The sequence below is a fragment of the Vicia villosa genome, linkage group LG3, assembly GCF_029867415.1.
Source record: "Vicia villosa cultivar HV-30 ecotype Madison, WI linkage group LG3, Vvil1.0, whole genome shotgun sequence".
In the NCBI taxonomy this organism is placed as follows: Eukaryota; Viridiplantae; Streptophyta; class Magnoliopsida; order Fabales; family Fabaceae; genus Vicia; species Vicia villosa.
The window spans coordinates 183,639,679-183,662,039 of record NC_081182.1 but is presented as its reverse complement, the minus strand read 5'-3'; the positions used below and the strand labels follow the sequence as shown (position 1 = coordinate 183,662,039).

The 22,361-nt window shown below is 33.6% G+C and overlaps 2 protein-coding genes and 1 non-coding gene across 3 annotated transcripts; 1 reads left to right on the top strand and 2 right to left on the bottom strand.

Moving 5' to 3' along the window:
• Positions 1-3,584: 3,584 nt before the first annotated feature.
• LOC131593685 (small nucleolar RNA R71) lies at positions 3,585-3,691 on the top strand. Its single transcript, XR_009281070.1, has one exon. It is a non-coding gene; the product is annotated as a small nucleolar RNA R71 (small nucleolar RNA).
• A 7,351-nt stretch (positions 3,692-11,042) lies between these two features.
• Positions 11,043-12,262, bottom strand: LOC131659501 (F-box/FBD/LRR-repeat protein At1g16930-like). Its single transcript, XM_058928684.1, has 2 exons — positions 11,351-12,262; positions 11,043-11,204 (listed from the first exon to the last, which is right to left on the bottom strand). The coding sequence occupies exons 1-2, from the start codon at positions 12,260-12,262 to the stop codon at positions 11,043-11,045; spliced, it is 1,074 nt and encodes a 357-aa protein (XP_058784667.1).
• Positions 12,263-18,729: 6,467 nt separating this feature from the next.
• On the bottom strand, positions 18,730-20,350 carry LOC131659499 (F-box/FBD/LRR-repeat protein At1g16930-like). Its single transcript, XM_058928683.1, has 3 exons — positions 19,439-20,350; positions 19,179-19,322; positions 18,730-18,795 (listed from the first exon to the last, which is right to left on the bottom strand). The coding sequence occupies exons 1-3, from the start codon at positions 20,348-20,350 to the stop codon at positions 18,730-18,732; spliced, it is 1,122 nt and encodes a 373-aa protein (XP_058784666.1).
• Positions 20,351-22,361: the final 2,011 nt, after the last annotated feature.

Here is a 22,361-nt window from a genome sequence, read left to right as displayed (position 1 = left end):
GAAGCACACCAGCAGCTAGGTAGTTTACGAAATCTGCATACCAAGGTGCGTCAGATCGGGCTAAAGCTATTTCTGCTAATTTGTTGGTTTCAGAGTTTGGACGGTACGGTTCGAATTCATTTGCTTCTAATTGGGCGATGAGTCTTTCATAAGGGAAATCATCGTCAATTGGTACTTGTTCGGGTTTCAGATTTTCCAATCGAGAGAGGTGATCTGCTACGACATTTTCAGTGCCCTTCTTATCTTTAATTTCCAGGTCGAACTCTTGTAGTAACAAGATCCATCTCAAAAGTCTTGGTTTAGCGTCCTTTTTGGTTAGGAGGTACCTAATGGCGGCGTGGTCAGTGTATATGATTATTTTGGCTCCTACCAGGTAAGAACGGAATTTGTCTAATGCAAATACGACAGCTAATAATTCTTTTTCTGTCGTGGCATAATTCATCTGAGCTTCGTCTAGGGTTCTACTCGCATAATATATGACATGTAGTTTCTTATCCTTTCTTTGTCCTAGAACGGCTCCTACAGCATAATCACTTGCGTCACACATTATTTCGAAAGGCTCATTCCAGTCGGGAGGTTGCATAATTGGCGCAGAGATTAATGCTCGTTTAAGCGTTTGAAATGCTTCAGTGCATTTATCGGTGAAAATAAATTCGGCGTCTTTCATAAGTAGTTCAGTTAAGGGTTTGGTTATTTTAGAGAAATCCTTAATGAAGCGTCGGTAAAAACCAGCGTGTCCCAGAAAACTTCTTATTTCTCTAACGGTTTTGGGAGGTTGAAGGTTTTCGATAATTTCGATTTTTGCTTTATCAACTTCGATTCCTCTATCGGATACGATGTGTCCAAGTACAATTCCTTGTCGAACCATGAAATGGCATTTTTCCCAATTAAGGACTAGGTTTACGCTTACGCATCGTTTAAGCACCATTTCAAGGTTTTCTAAACATGTTTCAAAACTTCCTCCACAGACAGAGAAGTCGTCCATAAAGACCTCCATTATTCCATCTAGGAAGTCGGCAAATATTGCCATCATGCATCTTTGGAAGGTCGCGGGTGCATTGCAGAGTCCAAAAGGCATTCGTCTATAAGCGAATGTACCATAAGGACAGGTGAATGTGGTCTTCTCTTGGTCGTCAGGGTGGATAGGAATTTGGAAAAATCCGGAGTATCCATCCAGATAACAAAAATGCGAGTGTTTAGCTAGGCGTTCGAGCATTTGATCTATGAAAGGTAAAGGGAAATGGTCTTTTCGGGTAGCTTTGTTTAGCTTCCTATAGTCAATGCACATTCTCCATCCAGTTTGGGTACGTTGTGCTACAGATTCTCCTTTTGCATTAGTGATTACAGTGACTCCTCCTTTCTTTGGTACGACGTGAACAGGGCTAACCCATTTACTATCGGATATAGGATATATTATTCCAGCTTCTAGCAGTTTTTGGATTTCCTTTTTAACCACATCGCTCATAATAGGATTTATTCGCCTTTGATGTTCCCTAGAGGTTTTACTATCGTCTTCGAGCATAATGCGGTGCATACACAGAGAAGGGCTTATACCTTTCAGATCTGATATGTTATATCCTAAAGCGGTAGGGTATTTTCTTAGGACATTAAGTAATTTTTCAGTCTCGGTTCGTCCTAAGTTGGCGTTCACTATAACTGGTCGGTTTAGTTCTTCGTCTAGAAATTCGTATCTAAGATCGGTAGGAAGTGTTTTCAGCTCTATAGCAGGTTTCTTAGGTCCAGGTATAGGATCGGGAGTTAAAGCTAAGCATTCACTCAGGTGGTTATCTTGATATTCCTCACGCCAGTTGTCATCTTCAAGAATTGGCGGCATAGGAATTCTTAGGATCTCGGTTTCCTTATTTGGTTCGGATTTTATTTCCTTGACACACTCGTCGATTATGTCAGCAGAACAGCATGTGTCAATTATAGAAGGTGCTTTTAGGAATTGGGAAAGGATAAATTCTATTTTCTCTTCTCCTACTTCGAAAGTAAGCTTTCCTCGCTTTACATCTATAATTGCACCAGCGGTTGCTAAAAATGGTCTTCCTAATATGATCGGGATGTTAGAATCTTCTTGGATATCCATAATGATGAAGTCAGTTGGGATGTAGAATTGACCTACACGAACAGGGATATTCTCTAACATTCCTACAGGGTATTTAACTGAACGGTCTGCTAGTTGAAGAGACATTCTTGTTGCTTTAAGCTCACCTAGATTGAGTTTCTTACAGGTCGAAAGAGGCATCAAACTAACACTAGCTCCTAAATCGCACAAGGCTTTCTCTATGATGGTTTTTCCAATTACGCAGGGTATAGAGAAACTACCAGGGTCTTTCAGTTTTGGAGGCATGTTATTTTGGATGATAGCGCTACATTCAGCGGTAAGCGTTATAGTTTCGTTATCCTCGAGTTTCTTTTTGTTTGATAAGATTTCTTTTAAGAACTTAGCGTACGAAGGCATCTCAGTTATGGCTTCTGTGAACGGTATGGTTATGTTTAATTGCTTCAGAAGTTCTACAAATCTTTTAAATTGCGCTTCGGTTTTTGATTTAGCTAATCTCTGAGGGTAAGGAATTGGTGGCTTATAAGGTGGTGGTGGAACATAAGGTTTCTCTTTTTCGGGTTCCACTTCGTTATTGTTCTCATCAGTCTTAGCAGTTTGTTCGTCAGTTGTTTTCTTTTGGGTTTCCTTTGGCTCTTGTTGTGACATGGGTACGTTTTGGGTTCTAGGATCTATGGGTCCATCGTAATTCGTTCCACTTCGTAGTGTTATCGCGTTCGCATGTCCTTTAGGATTGGGTTGAGGTTGAGCAGGAAACGTGCCAGCAGGGGCAGCAGTAGGTGCTTGTTGTTGAGCTACTTGTGAGATTTGAGTTTCTAACATTTTGTTATGCGTAGCTAAAGCATCTACTTTGTTCGATAGTTGTTTTAGTTGCTCGCTATTGTGGATGTTTTGATTCAGGAAGTCCTTATTGGTTTGTTGTTGGGAAGCTATGAAGTTCTCCATCATGATTTCTAGATTTGACTTCCTAGGGGTGTTTTGAGCAGCTACAGGCGCTTTTTGGTAGCCAGGTGGTACAGCAGGTGCTTGTCCAGGCGCGTACAACGCATTGTTGTTCTTATAAGAAAAGTTCGGGTGGTTTTTCCATCCAGGGTTGTACGTGTTAGAATAAGGGTTTCCTTGAGCGTAATTTACTTGATCAGATGGGACTCCAGTCAAGAGTTGGCATTCAGCAACTACATGTCCAGTCAATCCACAAATCTCGCAGTTAGGTGTTACAGCGGCAGCGGTGGCTGAAGGAGTGATGGTTAAATTCTCGATCTTTTGAGTTAAAGCGTCTACTTTAGCGTTAACGCGGTCTATACCACTTATTTCGTACATTCCTCCTTTGGTTTGGGCTTTCTCTAGAGCGGCTCGTTCTCCACCCCATTGGTAATGGTTTTGTGCCATGTTCTCTATGAGTTTGTATGCTTCATCATGGGGTTTGTCCATTAATGCTCCGCCAGCAGCGGCATCTATAGTCATTTTAGTGTTATATAAGAGACCACCATAGAAAGTATGGATGATCAGCCATGGTTCGAGTCCATGATGAGGGCATATTCTAAGCATGTCCTTGTAACGTTCCCAAGCTTCGAAGAGCGATTCGTTATCTTTCTGGGTAAATCCGTTGATTTGACCTCTGAGCATAGCAGTTTTGCTAGGCGGAAAGTATCTCGCTAAGAATACTCTCTTCAATTCGTCCCACGTAGTTATGGAATTGGAAGGCAGGGATTGAAGCCACGCTCTCGCTCTATCTCTCAAGGAGAAAGGGAAAAGGCGTAATCGAATAGCTTCGGAACTAACGTTGTTGGCTTTGATAGTGTCGGCGTATTGCACGAACACGGATAAATGGAGATTGGGGTCGTCTACAGGGCTTCCAGAGAATTGATTCTGTTGAACAGCTTGGACCAGTGAAGGTTTCAGTTCGAAATTGTTCGCCTCAATCGCAGGTGGTGCGATACTTGAATGCGGTTCAGCGCGCGAAGGAGCGGCATAGTCTCTAAGAGGACGAATAGCAGCCATCTCTAACTTCGGGGTGATTTGATTGATTTGATCAGTAAAAATCAATTCCTGATTAATCGGAATTTCTGCTACTTCGGGAAGATTGCGAGCTCGTCGTTTGACGTTAATGAAACGTTCGATCTCGTTAATTCGTTGTATTAAATCTCCTCCTTGTGAACGAGTATTTGGCATACAATCGTTCAAAAAGAAAGGGAAGAATTGTCCTAGTCTCTACGGTGTAACAGTGAGTTACGATATCGACTTAAATAGTCCCCGGCAACGGCGCCAAAAACTTGATCGCGACTTTACGTGTCTATAAATCTGATAACTGCAAGTGCACAGTCGTGTCGTGTAGTTTTAAAAGATATCGAATCCACAGGGACTATGAATCGATCTACCGTTATCTAAGGTTACTATGTAAAGCTAGGAGTACTAAAATTTCGATTGTTCCTAAGGGAAAGTGATTGTGAGAAAATAAAGAATAATAATAAAAGACAGGTATCAGTATGTATTTCGTTTAACTAAAGGTAATCCGAAGGTCCATTGGCTTTTGCATAATTAAATTAAAAATCTTTACTAATTCCATTGATTAAAAATCCTCGTCTCAAACTTTCGCTCTGTTGATTCAGACTACTATCCTAATCCTAATGTACGCTTTCGCCATCCCATTAGATTTTAGAAGAGCTTTTTGGAAACAATGTAATTAATAAAATGCCTATTTTACGAGGTTGTTATCTATTTAAATCTCCTAATCTCAAACTTTCGCTCTGTTGACTCGGAGCAAGCTAATAACCCTAACGTACGCTTTCGCCATCCCGCTCGAGTGTAAAAACAATTTTTGAAAATAAATAAGTTCCAATTAGTTTTAATACGCTTTCGCCATCCTTAAAACTAATGTCCTATGTCTACTATCCAGTTAAAGATCTCAAACTTTCGCTCTATTGATTTTAACCTTTGACCGTCCTAACCCCTCAAACTTTCGCTCTATTGGTTTTAAGACTTACTAATTAAATTAGACATATAAACCAAAAATAAGTGATAATTAATAAAACATAATTAAGCCAATTTATTTCGGATCCCTACGGTTAACTTACTTTACATACCGACACCTTTAGTAATTTAGCCAGACATATTAATACGATTAAACATGCATAAATCGGTTCGGTTCATAATAATAAGCATATTAAATGGCATATAATATATCATGCAAACAAATATGAATAAGGCGGTAAATAAAAACCTGAATTAAAATAAATCTGAATTGAATTGAATCTTGAAGTACTCGAACTTCCACCACAGGTTGGCTGGATCGTTCTTCGGAATTTAAATGGCAGAAAATAAAAACAAGGAAATAAAACAATAAATCTAACGTAAGGCTAGATCTACGAAAAGTTCACAACAATTTCCAGTGTAGAAATCGTTGTGAGAAAATAAACGGTTGAATGAAAGCAGAATAGAGAAAAGCAGTTCGCGGTACAATTTCGGCAGCACTTCGTTGGCAGGAAATCGGACCCTTTGAAAGTGAGATAGCAGGTCCTATTTATAGGAGAGGCTTTGCAGTTGGAATCCGTGAATTGAGGGAGCTTTTCTGACTGGGACTTGGAGACGTGCGTCTCCGTTTCTTCAGGAAGACTTGAGACGTGCGTCTCAAGTGGAGGAAAGATAGGGGCAGTTGGAGACGGGCGTCTCCTCTTGGTGACGTGGCAGAAGAGAACGTGGAGACGTGCGTCTCCACTTGCTTGCATGGTTTGGGCTACGCGTTTTTGTTCCTTTGTGGGCTGGTTCGTCTCTTTTGGGCCTTTGGGTCATAATTGCACCCCTCTTTCGCTTCAGCACTCCTTTTTCGTCTTTTAGGCCTAAATATCGGTCATTTAAGCTCTATTTTCTTTCCTTTTCGCAAATAGTCGCAATTGAAGTGTAAAACCTGAAATAAAGCAAATACACGCGTAATATCATAATAAATCAACATAATAAACGGAAAATGCTATAAATATCTATGGATTTTAAGCTAAATATACGATATAAAATCGTGTTATCAGCTCTCTCATTACATATACCCTTGATTTTTTATTTTTCATGGTGAAAGTTTCATCATAAAAAACGTTATTTGTTATAGTGTCGGTTAAAAAATAAAATATGCTAGGAGAAAAAGGAGTGTTACATAGAAAAGTGTGGAACTGGGGGGGAAAGATGCAAGAGTGAAGAACAAGGGTTTTGGGAGAAAGAAACAAAGATAACCAAGAGCTTTGAACTTGTGCTTGCTGGAAATTCAAGCAAGGAGGAGAAATTAGTTTAATATGGGTGTATTTCATGAAGAGTTTGAAAGGGATCCTCACCCTCCTCTAGATTTTCCCACCACTATTATGTTTTATAAGCATTATATGTGAATCTATGAATTATGATTATACATGCGTGGTGATATGCCGTGGAGATAATGATATGATTTATGTATTGTTGATTGTGTGCATATCTTACTTATTGTGTTGAGGTGATCTTATTGGCGATATACATGGTCAGAAGAGGGGTTGATAATTGTATATTATTATTAAGTTCATGTATTATAGTGTACGAACTTTGGTTAAGTTTGATGTGAAAATTGCAGGTAGTGTTGAATGTTATTGCGAATGCTTCTATTAATTGGAAAATTCAAGTTGCAGGCTTATGGCCAATGTTGATGTTGTTGCTACGTTGTTGTTTAATAATTGTTTTTGTGTTGTTGTTGTTGTCGCATTCATTATAATCGCATACATAGCAAATTCAAGTCGGAGCTAATGCTCGGTAAGTTTGCTTGGATTGGAAAATTAATAAGTTGAAGGCTTATTCCTTGTTGATTCCTCTATTAATTGACGGTTTTTAAGTTGGGAGTTCTGCTCCCCGGGTACCACATGCATGTGCATTGTATTGAGTCGTATTTTAAGTCGCATATTTAAGTTGTTGTGTTGATGAGTTGTGAAGATTGAAGTATTTGTTCATATGAAGTGGTGATTTTATATACTCAAATTCTAATATATTATTTATCATACACTCGATTATATAGTTCGATATCTCACCCCTTCTGTTTGAATATTGTCCTCTGTTGGTAACGTGCACGTAATCAATAAGGGGTAGCTGTTACCTTCATTAGTTTGAGTCGGTATTGTCGCTCTGATACGTAGCACTCGGGGGGACGAACGCATGTTTTTCCTTATTGTTGATTTGTTTCCATTGCTGAATTTTGAGTTGTTTTCCTTAAGATTTGTTATTTTTGAAGTTGTATTATGTCGAAGTAAGATGCTATGTTTATTTGAAGTTAAAGACTTGATGTCTTGGAGTTGAATTAAATTGGACAACATATTAGGGTATTTAATTTGAAGGTTAAAGTTGTGAATCCGCTGCGTGGTTAATTAATGTTGATTTATTTTTTTAAAGATTAAACAGGTTGAATATGAGTTCATCCATTTAAAAGTGTTATGTATCAGTATTGAATGTGTTTATGTCGTTGTTAATAAGCTGCACATGTGATAACCCATGTGTTGGTTGGAATTTTTATACTCTGACTTTTATTATAATTACCGGGTAAAAATGGGGTGTTACAGGGACTGGGTGCCGGTATGGGTGGCAGTCGTTACCCTGGTGACAGACATACCGTCACGGACACTAAAGGCTATTTTTGAGTGGTCGATTCAGTTTTGATTCTATTTATTTGGGCGGTCGATGTTTGACTGTTGTTTTGATGTAGTTGATGAGATTAAATTAATGAGCGATGGTATGTTGAATAAATGTATGATATTAAAAATATTAATATAATAGTGAATCAGTTAATTATGATTATACATGTGTGGTGATGTGTTGTGGAGAAAATGGTATGATTTATGTATTGTTGATTGTGTGTATATCTTATTTATTGTGTTGAGGTGACCTTATTGGCGATGTACACGGTCTGTGAAGGGGTTGATTATGCGTTTTCAAAATTGTATATTACTATTAAGTTCATACATCATAGTGTACGAACTTTGGTTCTGTTTGATGTACTGCTATGGTCCAGAGGATCAATAGTTTATGGTTGAACATTCACAATTAAGGAGAAAAAGATGCAGATCCTAAGGAGAAAGGATGATCACTTAATACCATGGAGTGGCCTTCTCTAAATAATTAAGGGTGTTCTACAATGGAAACGCGCAATTAATAGAAATTGCAGGGTGTTCTCTTAAGAATTAACTCTCACTTATTGACAATTGTGCCGTTTTCTTCATAATGGAACCCTAGCACCCATTTTTTCTCTTCTTCTTCGCCATTAGCTGTGAATCTTCTGCTTCATACGTTAAGATATTCTTCTTCTTACACCTTCGCCACTAGCCATTATCTCGTTTGTTGCATGTTGTTTTTGTTGATTAATTGTTCTCATTTTTTCAGATTCGTCTTCACTACCTTAACAAAGATCATACTTTGGCTATGATACATATTATTTGTGTAGCTTTGAAAAACAGTACAAGAAACATGAAACTATGATGGGAACTTTATCTACCTTGCATTTTTTTCATAGCTTCACAAATAAGATGCTTTTCAGGGTTATTGTAGGACTCAACAAGAATAACACATTTTAGTTAATGAAGAAACAACAGCAGCATCAAACTTCATCTGGTTTGAGACACAATGAGAAAAAATATAAGAAGTATGAAGTAGTTGTGTAAGCTTCTTCCTCTTTATATTTCTTTTTCATTGCTTCACAAACAAGATGAACTTCAGAATTGATTCCTGTTCCACGATTAGTTTCATAAAAAGGTGTGTCCTGGAAATTTATAATTTCTTGTTCTGTTGTATGATGTTGTTCGAGTTTACTATATTCTATGTAGATTGTTTGTTTCACTAACCTTTCATCGAAAATACAATTATTTAAATTGACATAGAAACTTATAATCTGAAAATTAAGTTGTATATAAAAAACCAACTTAGATAAATCAATGTTTTCCGGATTGCTTGCGTCTCATCATTCAGTTCACGCTCTTTAGCATTTAGAATGTGATTCAATGACGTGATTCCTTCAATACATCGATAGCTTCTCTTATAGTGTAATTTGAATAAAATCTAATTATTGGCTGGGTCTACCTCATTGTCGTTGCTTATCATCGTGATTGTTATGATGATACGTTATCATAACAATCACGATGATAAGCGGTGACAATGAGGAAGACCTAACCAATAAATTATTATTGTTCAAATTAATCTAGAATTAATCGAAGAAATCAATGCAATGAAGGACTCATACCATTGAACCACATTTTATGTGTTAAAGAGCATGAAATGAATGGTGAGAGAGACATGCAATTCGAAAAACAATTGTTTGTTTAAGCTGGTTTTAAGAATAGTTTAATTTTTAGATTATATACTTCTTCGTCAATTTGAATGGTTGTATTTCTTTAATGAGGTGTATGGAAAAACAAGCAATCTACGTAGTATATTATAAACTTTGGGTACTTACCACAACGGTTATCTAATGTAACCGTGAGGAGTTATAATTTATGTTCCAAGTATCGCTGTTCAGAATCGAACCTGGGACCACTAGTTCTATCACAACGGCTTGTTTAACTAACCGTAGTGATATTGCACGCGCTTTCAAGAATACAACAACGGTCCCAGGATAGTGATTGTAAGTAACGCATTTACGACAACACTCTACATAACAACGTTTGGACCCGCGTGATTATATGTACTTTCCAACCGTTGTTAAATGGGTTTCCCGCAGTAGTGCAGGCGGGATTTCTCCTGCTGGCCGTCACAGGAGTAACTGGTTGAGGAGGGACTGGGTGCCGGTCTGGGTGACGGACAAATCGTCACTAGCACCATGGGCCGTTTTTGGATGGTCGATGTTTGGCTATTGTTTTGGTGTAGTTGCTGAGATTAAATTAATGTGTGATGGTATGTTGAGTAAATGTATGATATTAAAACTCTTTGTATACTTATGAATCAATGAATTATGATTATACATGCGTGGTGATATGCCGTGGAGATAATGATATGATTTATGTATTGTTGAATGTGTGCATATCATACATGTTGTGTTGAGGTGGTCTTATTGGCGATGTAGACGGTCAGAAGAGAGTTATATGTTATTATTAAGTTCATGCATCATAGTGTACGAATTTTGGTTCGGTTTGATGTGCTATATATGGTCCAGAGGATCAATAGTTGATGGTTGAACATTCACAACTAAGGAGAAAAAGATGCAGATCCTAATGAGAAAGGAAGATCATATAATGCGATGGAGTGGCCTTCTCTAAATAATTGAAAAAATAAATGATGCTGCTTGATGTTTTATATGCATGTATACATGAAAGGTGTTGAACACCCCCTAATTATAATTATAACTAGTGTTTCCATTAAACCAAATTGAATTCCAACAACTGAATGTGAACCTGAAGTCACACAGAAAAACAACACTTGATGCAAATATATTGCATTACGGAAAAAAAATTATGTTGATAAAAAAACATCAATTTATAACAGTCTATTAAAATAACCAATAAATATGTAATTCACAAAATAAGTAAAAACACAGTTGAACTCATGAGTTGCATAGACAATTTGTTTAACATTAATAATAGCGAGGTAAACGAGGTTGCTATATGCAAAATCCATAAAGAGTCCTTCAATTTCTTCATAAATTTAGTCACATCATCTGCTTTTTTCCTGACCAAGGTGCACCAGGCTATATAAAATGAAACAGATATATAAATTTACAATAATACCTATCATTCAAAGTTTAAATAAATTCAGATGGTAACTAGTTCCTAGGCCGCAACAAAGAAGCTACAGGAGTTGATGCTTCTCTTCCTTTTTTTCCATGTATCACAGACTTCATCAAAGAATATTGTCACACACATGATCATACAAAAATTTTGTAGTTATATATTTCTCTCTACATAAGGTTTTGTAATATATAACCAAGACATCATGGGAAACACAAACAGAGAAAGGAAAAAGTCTCTCATTAGGAAGTTGAATGCACTTTTTACCTTAATCAATCTATGATGTAAACCTTTGGTGAAGGCGAGTTTTGAATCAAAATGTCCACTATTCCATCTGGTATCATTCGTGAAATTTGTCTCTTTTCTACCTTGAGTGACTTCAAGTTACACAAGGAAGGGAGTTCAACCAATAAATTTGGAACTAAGGAAAGAACCTGAATAAACAAGTATTAGGACTTTTTTATTTCAAGTCATATTTTTGATAAAATGTATAAATACGATATAAGAAGCAAGCATATTAAAAAAACTCGGGTCATTGTAAGTGTAGAGTGAAAAGAAGCTTTTTTCGCCCCTAAAGTACCTTAAGAGCCGTTGAAGAGATCGTCAACGATTCCACATTAGCAAGTTCAATCAGCCAGTCGAGTAGAACTGATGAAGTCTCCTTTGATTTCCAAAATTCAATTATATCAATACTTACTTGTTTGATCGAAGAGAGATTGCTCTTGCCCCAACAGAGTTTTTGAACCGGAATACCACTAAAATTAAAGGTACAAAGACTTGGAGCATGTAGTTCGATTCCAAAATAGGTTTCGCGAGCATAATGTCTCATGTATATATATAAATTGACAAGCTTGGTACTTGAAATGCGAAGGTTTTGCGCACCCGCAACTTTACAATACACCATTGTTAAACTTTTCAAATTGGTTAATGCTGAAAATGGATCAACACGACCATCATTGCCAACCGAAAAGGCAAAGTGCCATAGACTCAAACTAGTTAATACTGGCATATTCAAAGAACTAGGAAACAATGTGGTCGTACCATAAATTGTAGGATGACTAAAACAAAGATCAAGAGAGGTTAAACTGCGACACGATAATAAACAAGTTGGAAACTGCTGAATATCACATTTAACATGGACATCTAATTGTTGGACTTTGTGTGAAACAGCGTAATTTAGAATCGTTTCGAGTAGGCTAGGCTCCGTGACATTACTACTGCGAAATCTTAGAGTGTAAAGATCTGTTGAGATATTGCGACTAGAAAAGATCAGAGACACGAATTCGATGAAAATATCAGGAGTGGTGAGTTGTGAAGAAATTAATACAGGAGTGGGAGGTTGCTGCCAGAGATTCATCCATCTTGTGGAGAGAATACAAGTTTGAAGAGCTTGTTTGATGTTCAAAAAAGAGAGTATGCGAAGTATAACACTATCAGGTAAATCACTAATCCTATCTTTGTTTTTCTTACGACTTTTTTTTCTTTTCACCATTATTAGAGGAAAATAGATGAATACCTTGTTTGTGAATTGAGAGTGATGATTTGGTCGAAGAACTTTTACAAACCCTAATCATTTGTTATTATATATAATTAGGGTTTATTTTGACCTAAAATATTTTAGATGTTTTTACATTGACATGTATAATAGACACTTCTAGAAACTAATTTGGAACTGGAATGTTTTCAAATTTGTAAAGATTAAATTTAAGTTATTATAATATTATAAGAGAAAAGGGGTCATGCACTTACATATTTTTACACGGTCAATCAATCACTATCATGCATCTAATTAAATAATTCTTTTATTTAAAAAAAACTTTAATGACAGGGCAGATTGATGATTCTATATTGAATGACAGCGTAAGACTATTTTACACTGTTAATGCACTGCCTTTTAACTCATACTCTAAAGATTTAAAAAATATTAAATTGATTTACTTGGATTTACTCTTTGAAGTTCCAATATTTTCTTTTATTTAAAAAATAGAGTTATAAAGTCTTTATACCTGATATATACTTAAAATCCAATTTGAAAATTTTGATTGATTTGAGTTTAAATATTATATTATTTTTTATTTCTAATTATAAAAATAATTTTGTGAAATATATAAATGATTGCCACCAATTAAATTTGAGATTTGTTAACTATTTTAGTTTTACATGACATTTTCTTAAATTTGAGTCTAAATATTTTTTATTAAAATTTATTTTAAAATGATAATACTAATGCATTTTAAATTATAAGAATTTTTGTTTATAAATAAGATGATATGTGTATTTATTTAATAGATAGAAAGTATTACTAAAAAAGTTGAAAATTCTAATTAAATATTAACTAGAGTGCCGATATTAGTGTTCATATGGATGATAGTTTGTCTTACCAACATACTTGTATATTAATTATTGAAATAGTGGAAAACGTGATTAATTTTCTGGATAATTTTAAAATCATTGAAGAGTGGAATAGGCATAGCGAGAACGAATTGTTGAACCATTGTATGTCTCCGAGTACCCTTTTCTCTTTAATTTTCTACATTTGTTATTTAGTTGTTGCATTCTAGCATCATTTGTATGTCCTATAGTGTAGATCTTGCTCAGAGCATTTTATTGTGTAAGCATTGGTTTATGTTCCATCAAACCTATTGAATTATGTTTAATTCAATTATGATCAAAATATTTCTATGTTGAGGTTTTAATTTGCTTGAACCAAGCAACTTTGTTTATCTTGTTTGGTTATGTCTTTAATTTGAAAGTATCATTCATCTAGTGATATCATTGTAATATCTTAGTTAGAAATCCTCTTGATGAATTTCTAAGCTTTCATCTAATTTTCTTCTTGCTTCCGCCTTTAAATCTCTGATTTTATTTCAAAAAGTTTTGAAATTGTTCTTAAACGGGACTAGTCTATACAACCCCATTCTAAACTGGTTCATATTCATATTCTCATCCAAAAATTTCTATTCCTATATAATGTCTCATTACAAGAAAACAATACTCCATCCACGTGAATATCACATCGCTATAAAGAGGCGTTACCACGTGAAAATCACGTCGCAAACGTTTTAAAATAACAAAAATATTATACTCTGCTTTTCATGTGGGGGGAAGAGTAAAATTTTGGAAAATTTGGTAGTGACGTGAAAATCACATCGCTACATTAAAGTTTAAAATAAAAAGTTAGATTTCAGCTTTTCATGTGAAGGGAAGAGTAAAAATTTGGCAAGTTTTGTACTGACGTGAAAATTACATTGCTAAAATTATAATAAATAAGTTCCAACTTTTCACGTGGGAGAAGTTTAAATTTTTTTAAAAATGTGTAGTGTCGTGGAAAATACGTCGCTACTTAATATTTAAAATTTTAAAAATTAAGTTGGAAAAAGTTGTCTGGGGAAAGTGTTGAAGTATGTCTTAAAGCCTTTGTTGATGAAAAGAAAGAAATTTATGTTTTGAGATTGACGAAATCAAAAAGTTAAATTGTAATCTGGTCCGAACGATTCACATGTATCGAACTCAATCGATTGGGTTCATTGATCCATTCAATAATGTTAGAATATTTTATATTAATATAGGGATCATATAAATTAATATAAAAAGATATTATAAAATATTTATAATATTCTAAAAAGTATTATAAACTATATATTTATAATATTCAAAAATATATATATTTATAATAGTCTAAGAGATATTTAAGAGATATGATAATATTATAATAATATATTTTATTCTAATTATTAAGGAGATATGTTTTGGAATTTGTTGTTGGATTTTGCCTATTATAAATATGTATTTCTTCTGTTATTATGGTGTGATAATCTTAGAGCTTTGGAGAAAAGGGAGAAATAAGGGTTTAGGTAATTCCAATGGAAAACTTAGAAAGACAAAGATTTTTGGAAAACCTTTTGAGTTATCTAAGGGGACTGAGAAATATTTCTGAACACCATGGGTTTGAGTGATTATTATATTGAGAGTTGGAGAGGTTGAAAAATCCTTGGGTAAACAATATGGTTTGTTCTTTGGGAACTGCGAAGGATATTTTCTTGTAACTCATATGTAATCTCTTGTAACAACTTTCTAGATATAGTGAATTTGAGAGCTGCTCTCTCCCCCAGAGTAGATCGTTTGATCGAACTAGATAAACAAACCTTTTTCTTTTTTCTCGCCTTATTTTGTTATATTATATGTGTACGGATTATTATTGTTACGTTGTAGACCATTTATTTTGGTTGCTACTATTATTTGTCTCACAAATTAATAATGAATTTTTTCGTAATTCACAACAAGATTCACAACAAAGGGTTTGGTGAGCGTAGAGCAAAGAGGCAATGTTTACAAGTGAGCACCATGGTTAGTAATTTTCTGGTAACAACGAATTCGGGATTCGGAAAATTAAGATGCAATTAGAAGAGTTATTTCATACTTTGATAGCCAACAATGATCGCACAAGAGTTATTTTAAACATATTTCTTTTTATTTGTCTTAGAGAGAGAGATAGTGAGAGAGTGAGAGAGAAACATATTTTGATAGCCAACACTGATCGTAGAAGAGTTATTTTAAACATATTTATTTTTATTTGTCTTAATGAATGAATGAGGGAGAGATTGCATATCATAAAATTTACAGAGATAGAGAAAGAGATTGCATATCATAAACTTTATACAAAAAATATTTATTTACATTTTGAAGCTGTGCGCATTCAAAAAGCAGACAAACGGTATATATAAAATATTTATAGTCAGCATCAACCGCACCTTGAAATTAGTAAAAATGAAAATCGATAGTGCCAATCGGGAAAAATGCATCTTTGTAGAAAAGATCATAAAGAAATGTCATAACGATGAACTGTTATGATAGAAATCTCGTGAACTAGAGAAAGAAATTCTTTAAAAAAAATTACTAGAGTGAACGAGTGATTTGGTAAGACTTGATTCACGGAAAAACAATTACCTTAAGTATTATGTTTTGAGAAATGCGTGAGTCATATCAAATGATAAAGTAACTAATTCGAGAGTTGGAGCTACGACAAAGATGGAGAAGGATAAATTTTGATCGATGCGGAGATGCAGCAATTTCAATTGATGACATATAAGCAGCGATTTCGATCGATGACGGAGAAGCGGCGATTTAGATCCATGAAGGAGAAGCAACAATTTCGATCGATGATGGAGAAGCAACATATTTAATGGATGACAGAGAAGCAGCGATTTAGATCCATGAAGGAGAAGCAACAATTTTGATCGATGACGGAGAAGTAGCGATTTCAATCGACGACGGAGAAGTAGTGATTTTCATTGATGAAGAAAAAAGAGTGATTTCTATCGTTGAAACAAAATAGCGATTTGGAGATTAAGGGTTTTACGATCGATGAAGGAGATGCAGAAATTTCGATTGATGATAGATAAGCATTCCATCGATGATGGAGCAACAACGATTTCGATCGATGACGGAGAAGCAGTGATTTCAATCGACGACAGAGAAGTCGTGGTTTCAATTGATGACGAAGAAAGAGTGATTTCGATCAATGAAAGAAAATAGTGATTTCAACAAACGGGTTTTACGTGTTTCAGAGTTTTTTGGATAATAATTTTTTTTGTAATAAGAATTTTTCTTTTAATTAAAAAGTAATTTTTTACACTACAAGAAAATTGACTTTTAGTTTTAGTGACACTCAAAATTTGTCACTAAAAGTCAATAATCTAATTTATTTTTCTATAAGAGGAGGTGTTGGCCGGAGTTATGTTCGGAGAAGGGGCGGCGGCTAGGGTTTTGGAGAGACGGAGAAGAGAGAGTTGGTATACGCTGAAGAAAGAAGAAAGAAGAAAAAGACGTGAGGAATATTTTGTATTTTAATATTAAAAAAATTATTATTAAAAAAAGTATTTACAAAATAAATATATTTTTAAATTATATTATAAAAAATAATTAATGAATTATTATTACTCTTATGTATAGACAATATAGATAATTTATAAACTATCTATACCTACGCAAGAAATATCTGTAGCTATATAGTGTCTATAGCTACGGTTATTATTGTTGTCACAAAATATGGGCGTCACCGTATGAAAACTTTCTTGTAGTGTTAAAAGAGAATAATATGTTTTAAGAAACCACGGTACGTCTTGCAAATAATATTTTAAGTGTTTTTTTTTTTTGTTTTAATTAGAAAGAAGGTAAAAGACTAGCTATAATGTGCCTACTGTGTAGATTTTTTTAAATAGATCTGCAATTTATTTTAATTTGTGTAATTGGAGTTAAATAGTTGTCTTTAAAATTGATATTAACTATGAAAATAATAATTTGTATTAAAATTTTGATAGCTAATCTTTTATTTTCTTGTAGTGGGTGTGATTCTTTTAATTTAGGAACAGTTGACTGCAAGAAATTGAACAATGCACCATAAAATTAAGTCCATTGGATCCAACCCTGTGAATCTGATAATACATACTCCATTGGATGCACCCGATGATAAGTGATATGTATCCTCTCCCACCACTTACAATACTCATTTTCATTTACTTGAGTATTAGAATCACCACTTTCTTTAGTTTGTAGCATAAGGAATTGTCTACTTGGACACTTGTGAGAATTTCACATCACAGCTGAGTGAAAAACAAAAAATACTCTTACCATATTTTGAGTAACTCATTGATTTACAAACATACGAGAATTGATAAGTTCAATGGCTAGATTTTATCATAATTCGTTAAGGAATTAGAATTTAGGGTGAATGTTCAAATGTTTTCCCACTAAGGAATTAAGAACAGACATCCTTGTGAACCAGTAATTGATAAGTTAGAATTTGTTATTGATTTAAGGATTCCGAGTTGTTACATATTAATGCACACACCTACCATGGCATGTTACTCATATTTGGCCAAATCAATCTTTTAAGTTTATTTGCAATTTAATTCAGAATTCTCCAAACCAAAACCCCCGAGGCTTTTGTTTAATTGAATTGAAACATAACTCTATATCACCACGCAGTCCTTGAGATCGATACTTTGGGATTTCCCATTATTATTATATTGGCAGATTAATACACTTGCTAATTTATGGATCAAGTCCCAAAGGACAAAAGAACTCTCCTCTTTAGTAAGTTAATTCTAGTCGGAATGCGATCTTGAAGAAGCTGCCCAGAGAAAACTATAACTTTAGAGGAGGAGCCTGCTACACCAAATTGACAGATGAACTAACTCTACAGGTTAAACATGACGACTCGGGGGGAACACTTTGGCCACGAGACAAGAGTAGGAAGAGCACACATAATAATAGGCAGCATCGCTCGACTCACGTCACCTCCACACTTTATTATCAAAAGAATGGGTAAAGTCTCTAATCACAAACTGCAAATCTATAAAAAGAGCGAATTTGTAGTCAAAGATAAAAGGTCTCCTCCACTTAATGTCTTATTTCTAGCTATCCCTCTCCCATCTTCCAACCTCCCCCACAGAATTTAAGGCCCGGACGAAAATCGAAAAAAGTCTAAGGAATCTAAGACGAAACTCTTTCACTTTAACTTGTATCACTTGAATTGAAAAGCACTATGCAATATAATTGGTGTTATTCAATCTTCTAAGATGGTGTAACTGTTTATGTGCATCTGGTTTAGCTCATTCAACAAGTGAAGGATGAACTTTCCTTGGTGAAATAATTTAAGTGCCAGAGCTACATAATTTACCGCACGAGATCCCAGAGTTTCTAACCATGTTGATCCTAGTATGAAATATGCTCTTGAGATTGGTAATAAGTACACAGGAACCATGATTTATTTTCCTTGCAAACATACGTGTATTTCCATATCAAACTAATCATACTTTTATAATCTATTGAATGAATACTATAAAGATATAAAGAGCCTAAATAAAATATAAAGAGCCTAAATAAAATATAAAGAGCCTAACAATTATTGCAGCTATGTATGTTGATAGAGCAGGAGAGTTTGGAAATAACGACAGATTAATGTGCAACGTTTGGATGTGAAGCTGAACTCACATCACCTTCTACAACCACCCCTGACATGCACTTCAAACACACAGTAATAACAGAAAAACACCATTTGATGCAAATATATTGCATAACGGAAAAAAGCTACGTTGCTCAAAACATCAATTTATAACGTTTGATTAAAGTAACCAATAAAATGTAATTCACAAAAATGAGAAAAAAAAAATAGAGTTGCAAATCCATTAGGGGGCCTTCACTGTCTGACCAAGGTTGCAGCAGGCTATACAACATGAAACAAATATATATATATATATATATATATATATATATATATATATATATATATATATATATATATATATATATATATTAGCATTTTTCACTTACTACCAAAAACTCCTGATAAACATTTCTTAACAAGTTGAATTCACATTTTACCTTAATCAATCTATGATGCAAACCTTTGGTGAAGGCGAGTTTTGAATCAAAATGTCCACTATTCCATCTGGTATCATCGGTGAAATTTGTCTCTTTTCTACCTTGAGTGACTTCAAATTACACAAGGAAGGAAGCTCAACCAATAAATTCGGAACTAAGGATAGAACCTAAACAGACAACAACTATTAGGATCATATAAGTGTAAACTGAAAAAAAGAAAAAAATACTCGGATCATTGTAAGTAGTGTAAAGTGAATAGGAGCTTTTTTCCCCCCTAAAGTACCTTAAGAGCCGTTGAAGAGATCGTCAAGGATTCCATATTAGCAAGTTCAATCAGCCACTTGGGTAGAACTAATGAAGTCTCCTTTGATTTCCAAAATTCTATTATATCAATACTTACTTGTTTGATCGAAGAGAGATTGCTCTTGGCCCAACAGAGTTTCTGAACCGGAATACCACTAAAATTAAAGGTACAAAGACTTGGAGCATATAGTTCCATTCCAAAATAGGTTTCGGGAGCATAATGACTCATTTTTATGTATAAACTAACAAGCTTGGTACTTGAAATGCAAAGGTTTTGCGCACCCACAACTTTACAATACACCATTGTCAAACTTTTCAAATTGGTTAATGCTGAAAATGGATCAACACGACCATCATTGCCGGCCTTAAAGGCAAAGTGCCGTAGATACAAGCGGGTTAATAGTGGCATATTCAAAGAACTAGGAAACAGTATGGTCGTACCATAAGCTGTAGGATGATTAAAACAAAGATCAAGAGAGGTTAAACTGCGACACCACAATAAACAAGTAGGAAAGTGTTGAATATCACACTCAATATAGACATCTAATAGTTGGACTTTGTGTGAAACAGCATAGTTTAGAATGGTTTCGACTAGGTTAGGTTTCTTGATATTACTACTGCGAAATCTTAGAGAGTAAAGATTTGTTGAGATATTGCGAATAGACAAGATTCGAGAGACGAATTTGGTGAAAATCTTGATAGTGGTAAATTGTGAGCCAATTAATGTAAGAGTGGGAACATACTTCCAGAGATTCTTCCATCTTGGGGAGAGAATACAAGTGTGAATAGCTTGTTTGGTGTTCAAAAAAGAGAGAATGTGAAGCAATAGAGCATCAGGCAAATCACTGATCCTGTCTTTGATTTTCCTTCGTTTCACCATTTTTCTTTTCATCGTTATTTGAGAATTGAGAGTGATGATTTGACTGTGCAGCTGTGGGAGAATGATCGGTGAACTTTCACAAACCCTAAACCATATGTTATTAAACCCTAAACCATATGTTTTTGTAGTTTGAAAATATTAAATTTGTTATTATAATATTATAAAGATTTAAAACATATTATATTGATTTACTCTTCAAGTTCCAATATTTTCTTTTATTTAAAGAATAGAGTTATAAAAACCTTTATATCTAGTATACACTTACTAATGATTTGATTTTATTCTAATGGAAAACTGCTGAAGTATAGGAGAAAATTTTGGTAGCGAATGAATTGCTACTTGGTTAAGTAGAAAATTTTCGGTGATAGAAAGAACAGCATATTTTGCGGCAGTGATTTCCTCTATATATTGAACAAGTATGAGTTTTTTTTATAAGTGGTTTAGTCTATATTGATTTTACCGTATCTTTATTCTTTATTATATAAATTTTTTTATCAACTTAATATAAATTTAAGGTTGTCATGATGACAACCTTGAACACAGCCCTAACTCTAATTCTTAGGTGGCATCGTATTTGAATTCTAATGCTTATGTGGTATCATATTAAAATTTTGACTTTTTATCATTCTTACTTTAATTCTTCACACCAACTCCAATTTACTACCACAATTAATAATAATATTAAAATAAATAATAATAATATTAATAATAATATAATAATATTAAACCATCACTATTAATAATTATAATAATAATAATATAATAATATTAAATCCAATGTTATAAAAAACGAACTGGAGAAAGAACCGTTAAAACATGTTGATCATGGTTCAATCGGTTCAACAGGTTCAACTGTGATTGAACCATATATTAAATTTAAACTAAAAAAAAATATTATTAAATATCCTAATAAAATTAATTTATATCAAAATTTGTAAAATAGAATTCTCAAATAAATACGATACTAATAAACAAGCTTACAAAATAAGAAGAATGCAATGTAAGACCTAATAACAAATCATAAAATTAGTTAAGGACCAATATGTATATATTTGTCCTAATTGCTTAACTCAAAGCCATAAGTTATTCATCAGTATAATTTTTCACATCTCTTTACAAACCAACATCGGTTATCCTGTGTCCACATATATTACATTATTTCTTCTCTTTCTATTACATTTACATTGTCTTGTGGTCCTTCAATTTTATTCTTTATTTTCAATCTATACAATTTTAAATGTTTGCTATAATTAATTTTTTTAGATTTAAACAAAGAAATAAATTGAAGTAAAACATAAAAAATTATCTTTGATTTTTTGAACCGTCTGGTTCACCAAAACCAGTCCCGATTTTACGGATATTTTGCGCTTGAAGCAATTTTATCCCAATTTTATAGACCTAACTGTTTATTGGTCCAAACCGAACCGGATTAGACAATGGTTCAAGGTTGAACCGGTTCAACCGGCCGGATCAATCTGAGTTTTAAAACATTGATTAAACCATCACTATTAATAATAATAAAATAATATTAACTAATAATAATAGTAAAATAGTAATAATAATAATAATAATCATAATATAATAATATAATAACAAACCATCATAATAATAAATAATAATAATAATAATAATAATAATAATAATAATAATAAAATAATAATAATAATATATTCAATTAACATTATTATATCTTAATAAATATCCTAATTTTCTTTCTTTTATACAAAAAATCTTTAATTCTTAAATTATAATAATAATATAATATTATTAAACCACCACTATTAATAATAATAATAATAATATAATATCTAGTTAATAATGATAGTAAAATAATAATAATAAATATGTATTTATTTTAAATATAAATATCAAATAAATTATGATGATGTGGCAATCTCACAATTGCTTCTCAATCTAAACCAAAATTAAAAATCTATATTTATTTTAAATATAAATATCAAGTATACTTTGCTTTACAAAATTGTCAAACAAATATATCATAAATTTTTTATAATATATATAT

What these genes read in the sequence shown, in the direction of transcription:
- LOC131659501 (XM_058928684.1), bottom strand. Translation starts at nt 12,262, where the DNA reads ATGGTGAAAAGAAAAAAAAGTCGTAAGAAAAACAAAGATAGGATTAGT. An exon ending in TCTCTTCAACGGCTCTTAAG is followed by an intron (nt 11,205 to 11,350) that starts GTACTTTAGGGG and finishes TTGTTTATTCAG; the next exon opens with GTTCTTTCCTTAGTTCCAAA.
- LOC131659499 (XM_058928683.1), bottom strand. Translation starts at nt 20,350, where the DNA reads ATGAAAAGAAAAATGGTGAAACGAAGGAAAATCAAAGACAGGATCAGT. An exon ending in TCTCTTCAACGGCTCTTAAG is followed by an intron (nt 19,323 to 19,438) that starts GTACTTTAGGGG and finishes TTGTCTGTTTAG; the next exon opens with GTTCTATCCTTAGTTCCGAA. An exon ending in AAAACTCGCCTTCACCAAAG is followed by an intron (nt 18,796 to 19,178) that starts GTTTGCATCATA and finishes GTGTGTTTGAAG; the next exon opens with TGCATGTCAGGGGTGGTTGT.